This window comes from Carex rostrata, chromosome 23 (assembly GCF_964058835.1).
Source record: "Carex rostrata chromosome 23, lpCarRost1.2, whole genome shotgun sequence".
Classification (NCBI taxonomy): Eukaryota; Viridiplantae; Streptophyta; class Magnoliopsida; order Poales; family Cyperaceae; genus Carex; species Carex rostrata.
In genome coordinates this window covers 1,911,010-1,934,876 of record NC_135940.1, presented here as the reverse complement: position 1 = coordinate 1,934,876, position 23,867 = coordinate 1,911,010, and the positions used below count along the sequence as shown (strand labels likewise).

Below are 23,867 nucleotides of genomic sequence, written 5' to 3'. Positions count from 1 at the left end.
CTTGTTTAACTATCAATATTAAGCTAGGTCATGGTGATTTAAAAATATGAAATTATGTACTCACATAGACAAACCAACAAAATTTATTTGTCTCTTATAAACTTATCGCTATAGCATTTAATTATATCAATGTCCTTCTCGTATTATATTACAAATGCAAGTATAAATCACCGTACTGTAAGCGATTGGGATTGAGGGACATCTCCAATGATAATATCAAGAAATGGAGGGATCACTTGTGTGTTTGGTAGGTTGTGAATCCGCCAGTAAGACTCGTGGCCGCCGCCTAAGGACACGTATCCTCTGCATTAACGTACCGTTTGAGTTAATTTCTGAACCGTACGATCAGAATTCGGGTCAATCCGGCCCAAGCCTATAACGCACGGGGCCCTTTAATATTAGTACAGATCTCAATTGGACGGTCCACATTTTAACTCAAAATTTGAGTTAATGCAGAAGATATGAATTCCGCCGGCTAAGGGCTTTCACCTCAAAAAAAAAAAAAAAAAAAGACTCGTGGCCGCCAGAAAACCCACATCTTCCTACCTCCAGTTTCTCAAAATGGAGACATCCATTTTTTCTTATAAGAGATTTCTGTCCTAATTTTTGTATGGAATGAAAAGTAAATTAATTAAATGCATGAGATTGCGCATCTACTATTTGGGGAAATAAAATGGATGCTTGGAGCTTGAAATAGGGACATTGATAGAGCAGCAGCGTTCAGAGTCTCCAGTCTCCACTTTAAGTTATAAACATAATTAATGAGCACAATTTAAAAACTGGACACCCAAATTGTCAGTCAGGATATGTCCAGTTTACAGTAAAATTGAGTGGATCTGGTAAGAACTAAGAGTCAAACTTGGAACGCTCTGACTCTGACCGGCTGATACTGATACTAGAATTACTTAACTGCGAGTCTCACCGCATGATCTCATGAAAGCTAAACAATAACTAGTTAAAAATTTATAATAAAATTAAGAATTTGCCCATTGCTGATATACTGTCATTATTGGTCCTAAGTCAATTAGGCGAATTCGTTATTAGTTAAATAATCAACAGAGATAAGTACTGCCATTTTTTTATATTTTTACATTAACGTTCAAGAAATGGAGCAAAAAATATGATAAAGTGGATTTTTTTTTAAAGTTGAATAATATAATATTGTAATTATTTCAACAGTAAGTATTTTTTTTATGAAAATAATTGTAATTAGTCACAGCATTTATAATGCATCTACTATATTAAATTAAATAACTAGGTAGCAAGATTGATACAAAACTAACGTCATGTGAATTCAATTACGGCTGACAAATATTTCTGATTAGAGATAAATTAAAAACTAGGCGTCAAATACATTTAAAGTATTCCTTTTAATGCCTCTACTATATTTAAATTTTTACAACATCTATTATTTAAAATTTAAAACTCAAATATTAAAATACATTTCTAAGATATTAAAATACACACCATTAAATCAACGCATGTGTAATTCTATAACCCCATGTTTGGTTGTGGCCTAAAGCTAAGGAGGCTTAAATTGGTTATTCCAACTTATGCCGGTCTAAATTATTCGTGTTTGGTTGAGGCCTAAAGTTAAATCACAGCTTAAACTATTCCTTGTTTGGTTAGAGTTGGTGGAGGACTAAAGTTTTAAAAGCCTAAATTGGTTAATTATTTATAATAAGATACTAATTATATAATATTAATATATTAATAATAATTGTAATATATTATATATTATTATAAAATTTATTTATTATATTAACAATATAAATATTAATTATATATTAATAATAATTACTAATTATATAATCTTATTAAAATAATAATTTAATATATTAACAATATAAAATATTAATTATATAATTATATATTAATAATAAGATACTAATTATATAATATTAATATATCAATAACTATAATATATTATAATATTATTATAATAATGATTTACTATATTAAGAATATTAATTATTAATTATTAATAATAAGATACTAATTATATGATATTAATATATTAATAACAACTATAATATATTGTAATATTATTATAATAATTATTTAATATATTAACAGTATAACATATTAATTATATAATTACATATTAATAATAATTATGAATAAGAAAATATTAATTATATAATATTAATATATTATTATATTATTATAATAATTATTTAATATATTAACAATATAGGGTATTAATTATATATTAATTATTATTATTAATAATAAGATACTAATTATATAATATTAATATATTAATAATAACTATAAAATATTATAATATTATTATAATAATTATTTCATATATTAACAATATAACATATTAATTATATAGTTATATATCGTTAATAAGATACTAATTACACAATATTAATATATTAACAATATAACATAATAATTATATAATTATTTATTAATAATAATTATTAATAAAAGGATATTAATTATATAATATTATTATTATAATTATTTAATATATTAACAATATAAGATATTAATTATATAATTATATACTAATAATAATTATTAACAATAACATACTAATTATATACAAATAAAATATTATTATAATCATTCAAATTAGGCCATGAGGTGAAATAAAAATTAAACCACCACGTGAGGTGGCTTAATTTAGGCCGGCTTAAAGATCGGCTTATGCCATCTTAGGCCGGTTCATTTAAGACACGTTTGGTGGAATAACAATGCCTAAACTATTTATTCTACCATTTAGGCCACAACCAAACATGGTGTAATATTTTAACTTCATTATGTAACACAGAGCTTTTTCTTCCAACTAGAGAATGACACTTGTCGCCACTTAGTTGGAGGAAAACAAAAGCCAAAGATTGTGCTTTCTATGCTTGATTTGACCGTTGATTTTCAATTTGACGAGTGCTTGAATGTTATTAAATAAATTTATTATAATAGAATCATAAAAATATACTAGTATCGTGCTCGACCGTTACAACAAAGATATATTATAAGATTGAATATAATATAAACATACCTTAAACAGCAAAGTCATCAAAAAAAACCAAAAACCATTACATCACAAAACTTGTAAACCATTACATCACAAAACTTGTATCATAATAGAATTTGTCCATTGAAATTAGCAAAGTCGGTCAAACTTTTCTTAGTAGAAATTTTATCATCAAACAACTTATGGACATGTTTTTCATGTTGACTGGTATTAGCCTTGTCTCTATATGTTTGACCTCTCAAAATTGATTGGAGTTGATGTCTTCAATCTTTTCTCACTATTGTCAATTTTTTTAATAGAATAAAAGGAATGGAAAGAATATATTTATTATATTTTATGGTGTAGATAACTTCTTCAATTTAATTTGCTAACAGGACCAGCCACAATATCTGAAAATATTGTGATATTCATGAAACTTATAACAATAAAATTTAAAAGCAAAAAAATAAAGAAAAGTCGTTTTTTTTGCTTGAGAAAATTTAAAAACAAAATTCCTTTTTCTTTTTTTGAGAAAAATCGTTCTATATGATGGTAAAGTGCAGTGAAAGCTAAAAAGCCTACAATAAAACATAGTTAATCAATTTTTGTCTGTAGGGGTGCAAACGGATTGGATATTATCTGACCGTATCCAAATCCGTATTTGAAAATTTGATACGGATATTCAAATATCCTTGCAGATACGGATACGGATATGGTTTTAAATTTCAATTATCCGTATCCGAATAGTAGATATATATTATATAGTTTAATATATATTATGAAAAAATTTATATTATTGACTATGATAAAAAGCAGATATCCGTATCCGAAAAATAAAAACAAATACAAATATAATTTTACCACTACCCGATCCGTTTGCACCCCTATTTGTATAATTATCAATGAAGTTTCTTTGTTATGTCTTCAGTTTTTTAACTTTAATAACTTAAAATTTTAATTTTAAATGTCAAAATAAAACCGTTAAACTTAATATATATCATTTTTCTCTATATGCACATAAAATATTATATTATGATATTTTAATTTTGTTTTGATTGTTATCAAGAACTTGCAAAAATACACTAATATGGATAATTTTTAGATATTGATTTTTCAACTTTTTGATTCATACATAACAAAATTAACTGTAGCAATTACCAGAAATAAAAATAAAAAATAAGAAAAAAAGAAAAAAGAGGAACACAATTTTGAGCTTAATTTACCACAGTGCAAAAAAGAGAAATAAATATTCCTAGTAACACCAACGAAAGCATGTTTTCTTACAACCTACAACAATTAAGCATTGAAGTCCCTCTATTTTCCTCTAATTATAATAAGACCTTTCAATTAGCTAACAAGAATGTGTGAAGTGGAGTACTCCAACAACATAAACAAAAGAGCTTTCTAAAAAATAAAAATATATATAGCTCTTTTGCTGAATGTAAATGCTTAGTCTTTCTTCTTGCTGTTGACATAGGGGTATTTTTGTTAAATGAAAATGCTGGAAGTGACAAGACGTAGGCCATAAGGTAGTAGATAGAAGGCGGTTTCCCGTCAAAAATAAACTGAAAGAGTGCAGTCACAAGGAGTGCTGATACTACGACAAAACCCTGCATCTGAAATTAATAAATCAATGTTCTTGGTCAATAATGCAAATTGCACCCTATGTTTAACTCATTTGAAAGAGAAAGCATCATCTACAAATTGCGATTAGTACCTGATGTTTTTCATATTTTGAGATATTTGCAAAGAAGGCATGTCAGTTTGGTAAAGTGTATTCGGACAAATATTTTTAAGGTTTTATAATTTTATTGAAATTTGACAACAAAATGAAACTGCCCAATAACTCAGACCAACCAAATGACTTTAGTATTATTCTCCTTGATGCATCAGTGTATATTGGTAGTACCTAAGATTATAAAATGACTCCAGAATTATTAAACAAGGTTCTAATGAAGTGAAGCATCTAATATTATCAAACTTTAGCTGGATGATTGAACTAATTAGGTTGGCAGGTATTTAGTATGATTTTAAAACTCATGGATGACAGTATCGAATTTCACTATATACTTCTCATAATAAAAGCTGGCAATTTCTAAACCGGCATGGGATAACAATAATTCCTTATTCAATATTTTGGATTATTTTAGCATCTATTCAATCAGGATATTGTGAATGGATAGATACAATTTGTCATTAATAAGAATAATTATCTGGAATAGTAGAACTTGACTCGTATTTTAAAATAAGAACCTGCAGAGACTGAAAAATTGCAAGATAAACCCTCTCTTTCCCAATACTGTATGCTCCCACAACTATTGGAGTTTTTGGCTGCTTCTACAAGTACTTGCGTGTTGTTCTCACAACAAAATCAATTACTTCCTCCTTAGATGAAAACCTGAATTTCGCTTTAATTATTAATGGAAATTATGGTATACATAAGAAAATACTGCAAATCTGATCCAACTGTTTTTGTTATTCAATATACATCATATCTTACAACTTCTTAACCTTCAAGATAACTGCCTTAACCATTTTGCACATTTTATGAACGTAAGCTGCATATCATTTGCAATATAGCAAAGGCAATAAAGTTCGATACTTTAGTGTGTGATTTGCAAACAAAAAACCAACATATTTTAGTAAAAACCACAATCCAGATAGGAGACACAAAAAGTGTAATCTAGACCAGGGAATAAATTAAAAACAAGGACAACTTAACTTTACCTATATTTGGGGTTGCAGTATGTTGTATCAAGGTAGAGGACATTTACATGGTAGTTGAGTAGCATGGGATGAGATTGCATGGATTTGGATGCTCTAACCACCTCTTGTTTTAATTGAGAAGAATGGGATGACATTTTTGAGGTGCAATAAATGGGACCATGGCACCACCTCTTGCACAAACCACTATAGTGGTCATAGTGAAAATGGCTCAGAAAATAAGCAGAGCACCCTTCTATTGCACCATAGTGAAATGCATCTACTGTGAAAGGCGTCCCTGAAAAGAATATGACTTTAGCAACAATAATGCACGCTATAGCTATAAACCAAATAAGGTATTTTAAAATAAAAATAGTTACAGATAAAATGTCAAAGTAGAAACTTAAAGTAAAATTAGTTACAGATAGAATGAGTGTTATTTGTGTTGAATTTTCACAATTCATCTAGAATTTTAACAAATTTACAAAGAAATTGAACAAGTTATGTGGATAGTTGCAGATAGCACCAAACGTCAAATTACACTCACTCTCTTCTTTTCCAAATTATTTTCTCCCTTTCTCCCCCAATTGTTGCCATAAAAAGGTGAACAACCCAATTTAACCCAAAATCACGAAAATTAGTTTGTTCCTCGAATTGGGGAAAGAAATAATGGAAAAAAGGGAATCATGTTGTATGAGAACGATTATTTATTTCCCATACTACTATTACCATTATCCTGCGGTCCTCCTGCTATTATCCGCCACTTTTCAAATTTCTCTGGCCATTACTGACGGGATGATTTATTTCTTTTCCCAATTGGACATTTCAAGTTTACGCCTTATACAAAAGGCTTGATTGATTTACTGAAAACTAAATTATGGAAAGAAATAAAAAGCGAAAGTGTTGAAATTATTGTCGTACCGTCGGAGGAAGTAAAAGTTATTCCGATGTCGTGCCATCGAACAAGAAGTAGAAGAAGGAAGGGTCGTACGGGAAGGAGAAAGGTTGTCGCGTCTCTTTTAAAAATGAAGGGCAAATCCAGTCAGAACTGCTATCTCAGTGGATTGACATAGAGAATAGTTGGAGTTCGGGCAGGGGGTCCGTGAGAGAGAAAGAGAGGGGTCGGGCTGGAGGTGGCGGCAATATATGTGAAATCGCGTGAGGAAGAGAGGGTTAGGTCGGGGCTGGGAGAGGAAACGCTATCCTCTGCGGAGGTTTTAACTGCGGTGCTGTCCGGTGGTTTTGATCTGATCCGTTCGTTTCGGATCGGACGGACTGGATTAAGGGTTCATCAAATTTTGAGTTTTTTTAAAATTCGAGCAAGATCTGATCTGGTCCGTCCGATTCAAAACGAACGGACCAGATCAAAACCACCGCACAGCTCTGCAGGTAAAACCTCCGCAGAGGATACGCTTCCCTGGGAGAGGGAAGAGAGGGTCTGAGGGCTATTAGGGTTTTTTCTTATTTTGGAAGAAGGGATCGGGGAGGGAGGGGCAAAAAAAAAGATAATTTGCTGAGAGAGGCGCAGTGCTCCAGCGAAAAAATTTACATATCGTACATTAATTTGCACGATTTTTGATTGAAATCTGACGGTGCAGAATCAAAATACATGTGGTAATACATGTAGCGGTACGTGTAACGGGTACAATTTGAACTAATTTTGGACTTCTACACATATAAAGGATGTATTTAATCAAAGGAATGCACATTATTTGTTTAGATGGCTCAGATTCAATCCGAAACAAACATTAAATCAGAACCCTTGCAGAATCTAGACATTAAACTCCTTAATAAGGAGGAGAGATTAATAAGGAGGAGAGATACAGCTGTTATACCATTATTTTCACTTACATTAAAAATCACATATATTTAAATATTTGTTGAAATATTTTCAGTAAAAAAAAGAGAAAATCAGTAAACCAAAATGGGAAATATATTATTTACATTTAATATTTTAATTTTTTTTTTCAATTTTCCACTTTTTTCATACATTTTTAATGATATTTTACTAAGAAAAAAATATATATTTGAAAAAATATGAAGGCGCATCACATGCTATGTCCTTTGATGTGTCGTGCTTGATACATATCAATCCTCATTCAACAAACAATTTATATTTACAAGACGGTTAATATTAATGCAGATTTATATCTACTCATACGAATTCAACCCGGATCGAACGGTTTAGATCAAACTTCATGCTGATACCCGCTGGAAAAAATAATACTATGTGCATAATTTTTATTGATTAATTAATCTTATGAAAAAAAATACAGAACTCATTCATTTCTATCATAAAAACGTATAAGATGGAAAAAAAAAATTCACGGAAATTAGATTGCAAAATTCTTTTTATTTTTTACTTTTTGCATACAATCACAATGTGATGGAAATGTTCTACATGCTCAAATTATTAGGTTGCATATATTTGGGTCAAAATTATGCAATCTTTCTGAATAGGTGCAACTAAATTGGTGCAAAGAGACCTATTATGTTATATGTGTGTGTGTTCAGCATTTCAAATTAATACTGATCTTCTTCTCTTTTTTTTTATTTGAATGCATGCATATTTGACAAACAAGAGACAAAGCAAGAAACACGGTGGTTGTTCGTTATTCATTTCGTGGTTGAAATTTTCAGTGCAAAAGAGTCTCTATGGGTTAAAACTCGGCATGTGTGTCAGACGAACATGAACCAGAGGCATATAGTCGAACTAAAATATTATTTAAAAATTATTTAATTGATTATCCTCTAATAACTTAGTTTGAACAAATTGGCCTGAAATTGTCAGAAATTGTCATACACTTCCATCAATTGATTATAGAAAATATTGACTGTTAAATATAATATCTATCCTTCATTTATACTATTAAATCATAAGAAATTCTAAGAGTATTACATAATTAAATTATGAATCACGTCACACAAATTTTACTTGACAATTGCATGTTTAAAGTGCCTTATTTTATTTTATTTTATTTGAGAAAGGTTTAAAAGTGTCTTCTTAAACTAAAAACAATTTAATCACTTGATCTAAAAAATTATGCACCATTCATATATTTGATTTTCTACCTATCTAAAAAAAATAGTAAAAAATTTCCAAAAAATATAAAATTTGATCTCCAAACACATATTAATATGGAGAACAAGATGAACGGTTCAGATCGACCGTTAAAATTTTGAAATTGAAGAGAAAGAAACTAAGCTCCATCTCCAGTTTGTAAAGTTTGGATATTAAATAAAAGGATCTTGATAACAATCCCCGCACAAATTGCCAAAAAAATTTATGGGAAAACTACTCAGTCATTAATAAGCATTTCGTAAACTGTTAGTATTTAACTTGAAGCATCAAAGTATTTATCTTGAATTTTCAAAGTATTAATCATTATGCAATGATCTCTAGTTATGAAAAAATAAATCAATTCATCAATGGTCCCTGCACAATTTTTTTTTTTTTTTTTGAATCGTCACCGCACAACTGGGGACCATTAAATAAACAATCCCCTCATAAATACTTGTCAGTTATCCCCGCACAAAATTTTTTTTTTTATTGTCCCTCAAAACTGGAGACCATTAAATAAACAATCACCTCACCTAATAATAAATATTTTTAAGACATAATGATAAATATTTTATGTTACATGGATAAATATTTTATGTTACATGGATAAATACTTCTCAGACATAATTGTAACTTTCAGTAAAATATCAATGATAAATACTTCTCAACTATGATGATAAATACTTTATGTTACATGGATAAATATTTCTCAGACATAGTTGCAATTTTTAGTAAAACATATGTACGTCAAAGACAGTGATAAATACTTCTCTGACATAATGATAAATACTTTCTTGAATTTTGTTCTTAAACTTGTCAATAAGTAATGTTTAATCAAATCAAAGTATTATTATGTCAGGGACAATGATAAATACTTGTCAGAACAATGGTAAATACTTTCTTAAACATCAACAAACAGATAAATAATTGTTAGTGGGAATTGTTATTAAAAGACAGTATAATTAATGTGGGGATTGTTATTAGAGCACAGTATAATTAATGTGAGGGTTATTATTAAAAGGACAATAATTAATGCGAGAATTGTTATTAAAGGACAGTAATTAATGTGGGGTTAAATGAAAATTCTTAGCGGAATTAATGGGGGATAAAAGACAGTTAAGGAAGTTAATTTGGAGAGAAAGAATGGGGGGATAAATGGAGGAACGGACTGAGGGGAATGATATAATTATTCTAAATAAAAATAACAAAATCAAATAGAAGTAAGAAACCGGCCATGTTTGATAAATTGGAAAAAAAAACAAAAAACAAAAATAGAAAACTAGCAATCATGTTTGGTTTGACAAATTGGAAACCGGCTATCATTTTCGGTATGATTTTTAAATTAAAACAGGTTGTTCTCTGTGTAATCTGTTAGTTTGTAATAATCTAGAAGTCAATAATACGATAAATTAATCATAAAGCTTTGTTCATGAATTGAATGTTTATTTATATATCATTTTGTTGCCTTGAGTATTATTGCATTTATGGATCATTTCGAGTTCATGACTGAAATTGTGAAACTCCATAATATAGATGATATATACTCTTAAAAGGTCACTGACCAAGGTAATTAGCAGGAACACTAATTACCGCTATAAGGTTAGTATGTGGATTAAAAGATGGTTAAGTTTTACAAACCACCTGACACGAGATGTCATTTTAATCACATAGATACATGTTCTAGGAACATGGTATTTGACAGACCCCGAATGAAACATTAAATAGAATTGTGTTCGTGTCATTAATGTTTTCATTCAGTGTCAAAGTTCTACAGTATGAGGTATTTATTGTTCCCACTAAGAAATATATATGAGTGAGTGCTATCTAACGCTGTCCGTAAAAAGCAGCCATAACGGTAGCATTTCCATATATATAACTTAGCTGAGGAAGTGATAGTCTGCCAAGAATACTATTTGTCCCTCGTATCTCTAAACGAGCTATAGCATCACTGGGCCCCTTGATAGAGTTAGATTATCTGCATGCGGTATAATTACAAGAGTAATTATATTTGATAATCTACTCAAGATCAAGAAAAGATACAGTTAACAAGGATGACACATATCTACCTTAAAACTGATCTGATAGCTATGAGACAGAAGAACTGACACAAGTAAATTGTTTACTGGATCGTGATATTGTACAGTACAGCATCATCTGTGTAATTGGATGGTCATGATGTGTTGCCAGATGCCACCCATGACTAACAGAAGTTAAAACAGTTTTAACTCTGTTTACCAACATAACACAGATCATATTGGGTCACACCATATAGGAGCTACTCGGAGAATCTTACTGATTAATTATAAATTGATTATAATTAATATTAAGATGGTTATAATTAATTATACGTGATATAATTAAATTATAAATGTCATTTAGAATGACAAGCAGAAACAACGGTTAATTTATAAACGTACACGTTACGTTGTATAAAAGTTACCGAACAATAACCGAAAAGAAATATAATTGTACATGACAATTATATATATATGATTTGGAATTTTAATTGTTAATTATGGATTTGAATTATGGGTTTAAAAGCCCAAAATAATCAAAGCCTTAATTAAAATTAAAGGCCCAAAGTCAAAGCCCAAAATCAAAGCCTTTTACTATTCATGCCTTAATGGGCCAAGGGCAAAATGGTCATTTCACACCTATGCCACCTTGCATGACACCTTAGGGGTGTAGAAGCATGGAGAAGAGTGTGGAAGGGTGTGGAAGGGGTATTTTGGTCTTTTCACATATTAAAGGATGAGGTGTCAAGGGTTTTTGGTAAATAGATTTGTTTTGAGGGGTATTTTGGTCTTTTGCGAACATCCTCAAAACACTATAAATAGAGGGGTGAGGGTAGAGAGAAAATTTGCTAATTCACATGTTAATCTGATTACTTCGTTAATCGGTTTTTCCTCTCTTCCCTGATTTCAGTTATTACGAGATTCGAAAAAATATATTTTTAGATTCTGCGGTATTTCATGTTTTGCTTTATTAGTAAAACGGAATAACTTGCATTCTTAAATATATTTAAATTGTCCCTTTTTCGGTGAATAGTGTTTCTGTAGAATTCCGCGGTTTACGGTATTTCTGGCAGAAGAAATAAATCGCTCTCCGGTTAGTCCTGGTGGATAACCAATAGAGGTATCACACGTGTGATACTGCGAGTCGATTCCATCCCTGGTGAGGCTCTACTCGCTCGGTCTGCATTCCAACTGAGATTTGGAATCAAGGTATAAATTGTTATATTAATCTATTTAATTTGTAAATAGATTTAATGCTTTAGGAAATCAATTATGGAGTAGATCTGTAAATAGGATTAAACGAATCTTCTTGATTCATTTAATCCGTAGCTTAAGTTAGATGTAAAAAAAATTTTGTTTTACTCTTTCCGCAGCTTAATCTAATTAAATGGGTTTGAACCGTTCCTCGAAACCCAACATAATCATTGTGTAGTATTAAATACCGAGTATGATATTCGGTTTTCAAATTTTCATACATATCGAGGATCATTTCCGGTCGTAGGGCTGTCAAAAAAGCTCGTGGCTCATCTCTAGCTCGCTCTCTAATAGCTCGCTCGGCTCAGGCTTGGGCCAAAATAAATGAGCTGAGCCAGGGGTCAGCTCGGCTCGTTAAGCTACAATGAATTTAGAGTTTAGTCCCATATAATTTTAAGTCCAGTCCCATTTTTAAAGGCGCAATTATGCAAAATTGATGTATTTTCGATTTGGAAAGAAAGGATATGGTTTTAGTTGCTTGAAGATGTGTCTGCTGGACAATTTCTTAAATTTTTTGAATGAGATTTCTTATTTTTTATTTTTGAATTTGTATAATAATAGTCCAATAAAGCCCAGCGAGCCAGCTCGTCAGCTCGTGAGCTAGCTCGGGCTAGCTTGTCACAAGCTGAGCCAGGGATTTTGGCTCGGATGACCTAGGTCCAGCTCGCTCGGTCCAGGCTCGGGCCAAAATAAACGAGCCGAGCTAAGGCCCAGCTCGTTTACAGCCCTATCCGGTCGTGATGACTTTTGTAAAAAAAATTCTCATCAAGTTGGTTTTCGACGATTTGGTGATGGTTTTTTTAAAAAAAATTCTCTAATATGTGTAAAATATTTCTTTTATTTTACGATTTGAGATTTACTCTTATCTGCTTTGAGATTCAGTTTAGAGCAGGGGCAATATTATTTGGTCTTTGAGATTGGTGCAAAGTTAAAAGAACGGTTCAGCAGAGCTGATCTTAGTGTAGGGCACTCAGGGCAACCACTTTGGACCCCAAGATCCAAGGGACCCAAAATAAAAAAAATAAAAAAATATTAGGATTCTAATTTTGTATATATAAAGAACCCAACTTTTCTATAAATAGATATGATTTTTTAGCATATCAATAAAAAAAATGAGACCTGTTAATACGCTTCCATAAGTACTTCACTATCGTATGCAGTCATTTTTGCATTTTAAAAGTCCAAATAGTCGATTCAAACCATTCAATATGATATTCATATTAAAATGTGTTTGGAGACCAAATTTTATATATTTTTTTAAAATTTTGTTACTATTTTTAAGGTAGGTAGAAAATTATTATTTTTCATGGTTCAAAATCTTCTAAATCAATTGATTTTCTATCTATCTTAAAAGTAGTAAAAAAAATTTCAAAAAAAAAATAAAATTTGGTTTCTAAGTACGTTTTAATATGGATATCTGATGGTATTTTGGTAGCTTAACAATTTAATCCCTAATCCTAATACAATTCGGTCACAAGCGCATGACCTTATCGCTTAGTAATTTGGGTATCGAACCACAGAGAGGTATTGCAAGTATTGGTTTACCGGTTTTCAGTAATCTAGACAAGCAGATATTGAGTGATTTTTTATAAACTGAATAAAAATGCTGGATGAATTAACTAGATGCAGAATGAATTATAAACTAATGCAGACTAAATTCCAGAAACTCAACCTAAATTCCAGACAGAATGCAGATTGAATTATCTGAATGCAACAGAATGCAGATTGAACTCCAGAAACAGTAAATAACGAGATAAATCAGAGAGAATGGATATCTAGGGTTATGGTTTCACTATGATACTTTTAATTATGTATTTCTAATTGTTTTTATAATATTTGGGTTACAATTATTGAGGGGGTGTTATCCTAATGTAGATGTTTATCCACTTTCGTGGCTTCGCACCGTATCTAGATTAAATAGGTCTCCTACGTTCGTGGCTTACCAGTTTTAATCTAAACCCATTAAGCTAATTGATAACCCGTGTTTTTCCCCAAAAGCCTTTTGGACTACTTTCGTAGCTCCGAGTACTTAAGTTTGTTTATGTTGTTCTAGCAATTCAATTTCTCCTTCAGTCCATCACCAAATTTACCTAATATTATTTGCATAATTATCACTATTTTAAAAAGTACTTCTAATATAAATTTCTCCTTTCGGTCTCAATTTATTATTAGTGGATCCCTTAATAAAATAAGAAATAACTAAACAAACCAAGCAAACATTCATAAACAAATCAACATCACAACCACAAATAGAATTCAAACAATTAAATTAACATAACAAAAATATCAAGTTACTCCCATATCCCTAGATAAAATGTTTAGCCAAGCATAATTTCGACACAAGCACAGATCATATTTGATTCCATTAAAATCAGAGAAATAAAAGAAAAAAAGAAGAATAAGGGCTCCCTTAATCAAGTGCAGTTTCTTCGATTTGCCTCTGACTTCTCGTTATCAAAATGAAATGTTCTCCCCTGGTTTTCCCTCTGGCCGACCTCTCTCAATAATTCCCAGTAACGAAAAATAAAAAGAATGCTAAAGTGAAGATCCCCCTGATTCCCCCCCAAAGCCGAATATATCATGTCATCAAATAAATCTTTGGTAAGAAATTAAATGGGCCAGTATGCGCCAATATACAAATTCCAAAAATGCATAATTCCAAATGCCTTAATTGGCAGCGCCAACAAAATGGAATGCTAAATCCACGCATTAATCGGCCAGCTAAATAAATTGCCAAATTTAATTGGTGAGAATTCAAAGATTGATCTCCTCCATTTGTTTCTCCATTCGGCTTGATAACATTGATCTTTTGTGCACAAGCAAATCGTGCGGTTTCGTGCTCCAATTCTGCAATAATTAATAACTTGCGCAGTATCTTTTGTCTTAACTAACATTAACTAAAATTAAACGAAACGATAAATAAAATGCAACAAAACATGATGATCAAGGTAAATTTTGGGTCAACTATGTGTCAGATAATGCGTCAAATTATGGTTCATCAATATCTTGTTGAACAGTTTGGATCAATAATTTAGACTTTGAAAATACAAAAATAACTTATAAGCATGTGGTATTGAAGTACTTACAAGTGTATTAGCCGGTCTCATATATAAATGGTCTAAACTTTTCTCCTATATCGGGCCCTAAATTCTTCAGGATCAGTCTTGTGGTTCAGATTCACTAATTCTAAAAGATTCCCTTTTACGGTACCGAGAAGGATGTGAAATAGTCAATGAGCACAATACGAATCAGATAGAAGCATTTCCATGACGACTGCTCAGCTGGTTTGCTTGGTTCTTATTCTTATTTGTCTTTTTAAATACGGTACGGATCGAATAAATGGATAAGGGTATGTTTAGTTGCAAAACAAAAATAGCTAGAACAATAAAATCAAGAATAGTTGTTGTTTTGTCTTATTATAATCGCCAAATCTCAAAACCCTTAGAAATAACCAATTCTAATAAGACAAAAAAGTTGTATTTCGTATTCTAGCTATTATAACCCCACCAAACACCGAATATGTTATTCCAAACAATATAACCTCAAGAATAACCTATTCTAAACTCAACCAAACACACCCTAAAAAAATATCATTGACATTTCAATTTGTGTTTTTGATAAAATATTATTCAAAAAAGAAGTTTAATATACAACTAATTTGTTAAACGGATAAAAAAATATCATTGACATATTAATTAGTGTTTTTAATTTATAAAATATTTTTCAAAAAAAAAATAATTAATACAACTAATTTATGTGCCAATGACATCTCGTAATAGCTATGATTGTTGTCCGACCTAAGCTTGAAATTTTAAGTACATAAGAAGGTATTAATATGTCAATTATGTAACAAACTTTGTATTATAAATCCCGAAAATTGATGGTGTTAGAGGACTTGGTTACTTGGACGCCAACGGTAATATTTGTTGTTCGTTTTGAAAACTTGTAATTTTCAATGCTGAACAGAGTCGGACTAAATTACTAAAAAAAAAAAAAAAATTGTTTCTTATTCAGCATTGAACAGAGTCGAACTTGGACGCTAACGGTAATATATATATTGTTCCAAAGAATACAAACTTAACATATGTGACAAAGAAACCTGACCAAAGGCACGTGATATTTTAAAATGATTTAATTAATTATCCTCTAATGACCACAGAAAATATACTGTAAAATATAATATCTTTCTTCATTTATAGTGATAAATCATAAGAAATTTCTCATCATGCATGTTACATAATTAAATTATGAAGCATGACACGCAAGTTTCACTTGAGCTGACATGTTTAAAGTGCCTTTCTTGATCTTCAACAATTTATCATAAAACATAGGTTCAGTTCACTATATATAAGATCTCAGGAAATTAGTATTTGTCAGCAAATCCATATGATGAATGGAATTTGAGAAAAGATAACTGCGTAACGGAGGTTAATCTCATCATAAATCTAAATACAACTAAAATTAAAAAGAGTATAAAATTGTATATGTTTTAAAAACAACTTGTAGTACAAGTATAACAAAAGGTTTTCAGAATCAGCCATTGGTTTTATAATCAATATTAATTAGATTGTTTAGAAAAATCACTGTTTATTTCTTGAATGACTATAGTCATTTCAATAACAAAATTTACCAAGAAATTGTCTTTAGTCTGATGGCAAAGACAAATGGCTCCTATACGAGAGATCCATAGGTTCGAAATTTACAAAATGATGTAGTCCTTTGTAATATACACAAATATTTGAAAATGTGTTAGGTGACTTGACCTTAACCCATGATTTCAAAAAAAAGAAAACATAATAAATCCTACCATAACTTGGTAGCTACTACTAAGTATATATAAAAAAAAAAAATCCTACCATGATTGGTTTTAGAGTGAGTCTATGGTACTATGCATATTACGATTTGGCACCGTGCTACGGCTCTATATTTGAGTTTTCAAATCCTAATGGTCGATCCGAACCGTTCATCTTGTTCTCCATATTAATATGTGTTTGGAGACCAAATTTTACATTTTTTGAAATTTTTTTACTATTTTTTTAGATTTATTAAAAATCACTGTTTTTGGATGGTCCAGAATTTTCAGATCAAGTGATTTTCTAAATATCTAAAAAAATAGTAAAAAAATTTCAAAAATGTAAAATTTGGTCTCCAAACACATATTAATATGGAGAACAAGATGAACGGTTCGGATCGACCGTTAGGATTTGAAAACTCAAATATAGAGCCGTAGCACGGTAACAACCCATGATATGCATAGTACCATAGACTCACTCTTGGTTTTAAAAATGTTATCTACTAAAGAAAAAAAAATTGATCAACGAATAAACATAAGTTTATTGGAAGTCAATTTCTTTGTTGACGCTTCAACCTCATATAAATCAATATGATGATGGTTTAAAGTTTAAACACTTTTGTTTTTGTGTTTCTATTATGCTTTATTTCTAAACTAATTTATTAATTCATATGAAAACAAAATAATAAAGTAATAACTTTTATATGCATTTACGATCTAACATTTTTGTTTTGATATATACATTTTATATTTTTTGTTATTAAAAATTTTAAAAGCAAAAGCATAACGGAGGTTAAAAAATAGAGCCACTTTAAACCTTCTCAATTTATACATTTTTTCGTTAAAATTTGATATATTTTTTTGAGGGAAAGCTCGTAGCAATTAAAGAAAAAATCACACAGTTAAAATATTGTTAAAATCAGCAAAGACATACATATCACAGAACCATTTTTTTTTTTTTTTTGAAAAATAGTGGTATTACCACCGATTTCATAGAAATCAAAGCATACCTGATATGGTACCTAAAATAGGTACCAAAATCAAATATGAAAAGTCATACATCAAGTCATCATCAACAAACATAAAAGCATACAAGGAGAGATAGTACTACATCAAAAGCTAAACTGGAAACAAAATGAATACTAAGCAAAATAAAAGTCTCAAAAAGCAATCATATCATAGGAGACTAGTAATCCAAGAGATTCTCATCCGACATCTCGTCTCCAGACATATGATCTGGTGGGTTGCCAGCTCCAAGAGCTTGAATGGATACCTCTTCTTCCTCCAGTATATGATCTGGAAGGTCCTTAACATCACATGGAAGCATTAGACTTAATTTTAAATATGAATTATCAGAGCTAGACTTACACCAAAAAGTAGCTAAAGAGATTATCTTAAACCCTAATGATTTAGCAGAAATAACTTTATTTCTTTATAACCATACATTCCATAATATAGCTCCCCTTAATAATTTCACAAGGAGTCTATCATTTAAGGAAATAGAAGCATCAAGTAACCTTAATAATGGTCAGAACCATTATTTGTTAGAAATCCCTAATTAATCACACAGTAATTAGTTTTTTTTTTTAAAGTCTTTAACTTGAATATGATCCGATCTGTCTGAGACGACTCAAGACAAACATGATTAAATATTAGTTTATCCAAAATCCGATTATATATTGATCCGACAATTCTCCAAAGACAAATGGACTCCGACTCGATATTAGACCAACCTGCCATTGCCACCTGTAATCAAATTAATCCTTCTAATTTTCCTTTTTAAAACTTAAAAGGACCAATTTGATCTATATTGAAATTTAGAGATCAACTTTATTTATCTTATTTAATGTTTAAAACTAATCTGACTTCTTTTTAAAAGCTTACGGATAATTTTAATATTTTTTTTTCAAAAAATTCAGGGATAAAAAAATCTGAATTCTCCGTCAAATGAAATTTTTAAGAGTGAGTCTATGGTACTATGCATATTACGATTTCTTACCGTGCTACGGCTCTATATTTAAGTTTTCAAATCCTAACGGTCGATCCGAACCGTTCATTTTGTTCTTCATATTAATATGTGTTTCGAGACCAAATTTTATATTTTTTGAAATTTTTTTACTATTTATTTAGATTTATTGAAAATCACTGTTTTTGGATGGTCCAGAATTTTCAGATCAAGTGATTTTCTAAATATCTAAAAAAATAATAAATTTTTTTCAAAAAATGTAAAATTTGGTCTCCAAACACATATTAATATGGAGAACAAGATGAATGGTTCGGATCAACCGTTAGGATTTGAAAAATCGAATATAAAGCCATAGCACGGTAACAACCCGTGATATGCATAGTACCATCAGATCAACTTTGTTATTTTTTTTAGAGAAAATAACTAACTGATCAAAAACAGTGATTTTTTTTAGATTTATTTAAAAACTCATTTGAGTTGTTGGAACGTAGACGCTCTTAATCACAAAGTTCTATGGCGATTTTATGAAGCAGCAAATAACTAACTGACAGTGACAAGTAGGACCCGCATACCTTGCACGGGCTTCAACGCACCTTCAAGGACCTTTGTAAATATTAACGGGCTTCAATTTTTGAATATAAAGACCGCAATTGATCAGGCCCAATGAAGCCTGTTTAGAGGCCCAAGTTCATATTGCACCAGTAATGCAATCCGAATTCCAGAGGAATGTGTTCTCTTATCCAACCAAAGCAGTGTTCGGCCAGTGCCTCCGCGCCATTACCAGATAGCGTGAGAGAGAGACAGAGAGGAAAGGAAGACATGGCATCTCTCCATTTCACTACCAATGGACGCGTCTGTTTCTCTTCACCCTTGAGACCGCCTCGCGCACTTCGTCGCTTCATTTCTCTCCGCTCACCATTATTAAGTAATCTTTCTATCTCTCTAATTGGGGTGCTTATTTCTTTTTCGGGGGAGGTGTGAATTTCGTTTGAAGTGTGTTTTATTGTATCGTTTGGACTTTTAGAGGTATATGCGCTGTCAAGCAATGATATAAAAGTTGGCGTGAATATTGAGGTAGATGGAGCTCCTTGGAAAGTACTTGGTTTGGTTTCTACTCTCCATATCCCTTTCCTTTCTTAATGTAATTGATTTTTCTTATTTGAAAAATAATACTTTTAAAAAAAAAATGGCTAGTACATTGAAACAGTTAGTCTCATCCTGGTCCTGGAGGCAAGCAATTTATTTTGCCATTTGCAATTCCTGCTGTCAAAAAATTGTTCTATTCAGTTAGGAATGAACAAGTTCCCTGTAAATTGGGGTGGTATACTTGATTTTCAGGGGCACAATTGCAAATTACCAAATTTATTAGCATTTGTTGCAAAAAATTATTAGTATCTTAATTGAAATATCTTGTAAGCCATTAGAATAAGTGAACAGGTATAGCGCAACCAACCAATTTTCTCATTTTGTTCTGCACAAAATATTTTTTTAGTAAATTCCACATGAATGGTTTCTTATGTGAATGTGATGGTTCTCATTGCCTGATCATCTTTTGCATTTAACTAGTAACTGTACCACTGTACCAGCCTATTAGAAACAAAACCATATCTTACTCCCTGCATTACAAGTTTACAACTCATGCTAAAAACAAAATCACTGAACTACAACATACATCTATAAGAAACAGAGTTGTTTTATTTTTCATTTTCTTTTTTAATTTTTAGAGTTTTTGCACGTGAAGCCTGGTAAAGGTGCAGCATTCATAAGGACTAAAATGAAAAACTACCTCTCAGGCAACACAGTTGAGAAAACCTTTAGGGCTGGAAGTACGGTAAACTATAGCTTTTTAACTTCTACCTTTATTATTCATTAAATAGTTTTTTTAGAATAGAAAAATAGAAGTTACCAGTTATCACAGTGCTCTCAATTATATTTCTAGTGGTTTAATTTGAAATTAGGAGGGTTCATCGCTATAATCTTAATTAGAGGTTTCAGTACCAGAATAGATACATCTCCCATTGAAAACTGAGCTTGAACAAAGACTATATACTACTGGTACTAGTCATTGTCTGGTCTCTAGATAATATCCCATAATTGGCTGGTAGCATGCCAAGGATAGCTAACAACATTGATATATAAATTTTTTGCTTGCAGTTAGATGAGGCAAACATATTGAAAGAAACGAAGCAATATACATACAAGGATGGTGATGAGTTTGTTTTCATGGATCTGGTACTCCCTTTCTGTTCTTTTGATTTTATTTCGGTTCAATTTGTTCCATTTGTATTGTGGCTGCTTATGTCAATATTTTTTTAACAATTAAATGTGTATAACTCAGACCACTTTTGAAGAAATAAGGTTGAATGAGCAAAACGTAGGCGACAAAAGAATGTTTCTTAAAGAAGGCACTGAGTGCACTCTTCTCTTCTGGAATGGAAATGTATTAGTGCCTTTTCTGTTTCATTTTTTCCTTCTGTGTGTGTGCACGTGCGCTTGTGTATGATAAAGCGAGTGAGAAAGATTGCAAATTTTTACTAAGCTGTCAAGCCCTAGGAAAAAAAAAAAAACTTATAAACCATGTTTTTGTATTATAAAATATGGAAAATAAGTGTTTTCCTCAAATCGCAGGTAATTGGTTTTGACCTCCCCGTAAATGTCGCATTAAAGGTTGTAGAAGCTGAAGGTGATGTTAAAGGCGATGCCAAGGGAAGTATGTATTTCTCTAATACATGTTATTTCATTTTTTGTTACTTATTTGTTAGTATTGTTTTGATGGTGAATATATCACTTGCTGAATAAATTTAATAGAAGGCAATGCCAAACTTGTGGTAGCATACAGCTATAAAACCAGTGCATATTGTGTTATTACCATACCAGCATTATTATACCAGTACCAGAAAAAAACGCACAAGAGCAGACCAGCACAGTACATTGCAAAACTATAATATTTTGCTGGATACATCCAGCCATACATAGGGGTATTCATTAGTTCCGGTTTATTCGGTTTTCATCCAAATTGAATTTTTTGGATTAAATGGTTTGGTTTTTTGGTTTAAATGGATTGGTTAGGTGAATTTTTGAATTACTTTTGGTTTTTTATATTTGGTTCGGTTTAGATTTTTCAAAATTGAAAAGATTGAGCCGACCGAACTCTATATGGTTCAAATCCATGTTTCGGTTTTTGGACTAATGAAGAGAAATTTTGGTTTGGATATTTTAGGACATCTACATATTTTGTATGGAATAAAACAATGTGTATTTGTGTATGTATTGAGTTTTGACCTTTTAAAATTTTTAATCTCTCTTATTTCGACCGAACAAACAAAAATTTTCTTTATTATTTTGGTTCAATTCTTATTCGGTTAACAAGTTTAATTCGGTTGGTTTGGTTATATTTTTGAAAACCAAATAAAATGTTGCTTTACTATTTTAATTCGGTTTTAACTAAACGACCCAATGAACACCCCTAGAGTATGTACCACATAAAATATGTAAATGGTAGCGCGGTATGTAATGTACCACACAATATGTAAATTGCACTGACAAAATGCTTACCTGGCAGCGGGATCGAGGCCAGCAAAACTCGAGACAGGTGTTTTAATAAACGTACCAGCTTTTGTGAAAAGTGGAGATAATGTGGTGGTGGATACCAGATCAGGCCAATATGTCAGCCGGGCCTAGACAGTTTTCTACACATCTATTTACTTTTTGTTTAATTATTTTTCTGCTAGAGTCCTTTTCCCATCCGTTGATTTATTTTGTTTTTTTAACATTAAATGATTGCAACTCTACTCAACAGAATGCATTATGATGGCATATTTCATGGTATAGCCTCCAACAATTATTTGTTAGTACCAACATGTTAGTTATTGAATTATTCTGCTTATCAAACCCGCTACTTTTTTCCGTATTTTGATAATTGACAACAAGTTTTGAAAAACCAACATATATTTGTTATGTTACTAATATCAAATAATAAAAAATAAAAAAATACAGCTCTGATAAGTAACTCGAATAAATGGCTTGTAAAGCGGCTAATGCTTAATTAGAAACGATACTTTACTCACATAGCTTCAATTTGAGTTTAATTTGCGATGAAAAAGGGAGTCTTCATGAACACTGAAATAATTCCTTTTGTGAAAAATTTCTCTTTATTTGTTATGTAGTATTTCGTGTTCAAACTTCAACTAAGGCTTCTTAGACGGTATTTTTATTTTTATTTTCGAGTTCTATGTATTGCTTGCTACTTAATTTGCACATTTATTCCATCTGTAGCTTATGGAAGCTACGTATCAAATTCTTTCTTGGTTCTCTTTGTGGTGCCACGTTCCCTTTCTGTAATGGACGATTCACACGTGAGAAAGTGTAATGTGAACTATTTATAATTTCGATAAAAATACAAACATTTGTACAATAACCACTTCTGATGCAATTATATAAGAGTAGAACTAGGGTGCTCTTAAGCTCACCAAAGTGTTTGGTGAGCTTGACTTCAAAACCCATCAAATCGATTTTAAATGACGAATCCGAACCGTTGAAACCCGCCTACCTTACGTGTGATGTGTCTACATATGAAATTTTTAAACATTCGAATTAGTTTAGTATAAAGTCAATCGGTCAAAATTAGAAGGTTAATAAATTAATTTTAGTGCATTCATTTTTTGAACATTTTTTGACCGCTTGACTTTATACTAAATTAATTCGAATGTTTAAAAATTTCACATGTAGACGCATCACACGTAAGGTAGGCGGGTTTCAACGGTTCGGATTCATCATTTAAAATCGATTTGGTGGGTTTTAGACTCAAGCTCACCAAACACTTTGGTGAGCTTAAGAGCACCCTGGTTCTACTCATTATATAATACTACATAAAACTAGCTCTATCATTTAAAGCAGTCTATTCCACTCTATGGTCACTAACTATTCTTTTCTTCATAGCATTAAAATAAACAGTAGCATCGGTTTTTGCAAATTATCCAAATTAATAAAGACACAGTGACTCGTTACGGCTCATGACTCATGAGCCGCACTGATTCATTACAACTCAAGGGCCAGAGTACAACTAGGGGTGTTCATCGGTTCGGTTGAAACCGAACCAAATTAGGCAA

General features: G+C 31.0%; 1 protein-coding gene and 1 long non-coding RNA gene across 3 annotated transcripts; one reads left to right on the top strand and one right to left on the bottom strand.

Moving 5' to 3' along the window:
- Positions 1 to 3,889: 3,889 nt before the first annotated feature.
- Positions 3,890 to 6,886, bottom strand: LOC144574971 (uncharacterized). Of its 2 annotated transcripts, XR_013518325.1 has the most exons (4): positions 6,593 to 6,886; positions 5,696 to 5,969; positions 5,222 to 5,366; positions 3,890 to 4,584 (listed from the first exon to the last, which is right to left on the bottom strand). It is a non-coding gene; the product is annotated as an uncharacterized LOC144574971 (long non-coding RNA). The 2 variants fall into 2 exon arrangements; XR_013518324.1 differs by having other exon boundaries at positions 3,890 to 5,366.
- A 12,597-nt stretch (positions 6,887 to 19,483) lies between these two features.
- Positions 19,484 to 22,669, top strand: LOC144574730 (elongation factor P (EF-P) family protein). The gene is made up of 7 exons (XM_078324772.1): positions 19,484 to 19,684; positions 19,784 to 19,861; positions 20,484 to 20,590; positions 20,914 to 20,991; positions 21,098 to 21,199; positions 21,388 to 21,469; positions 22,322 to 22,669. The coding sequence occupies exons 1-7, from the start codon at positions 19,486 to 19,488 to the stop codon at positions 22,438 to 22,440; spliced, it is 765 nt and encodes a 254-aa protein (XP_078180898.1). The 5' UTR covers positions 19,484 to 19,485; the 3' UTR covers positions 22,441 to 22,669.
- Positions 22,670 to 23,867: the final 1,198 nt, after the last annotated feature.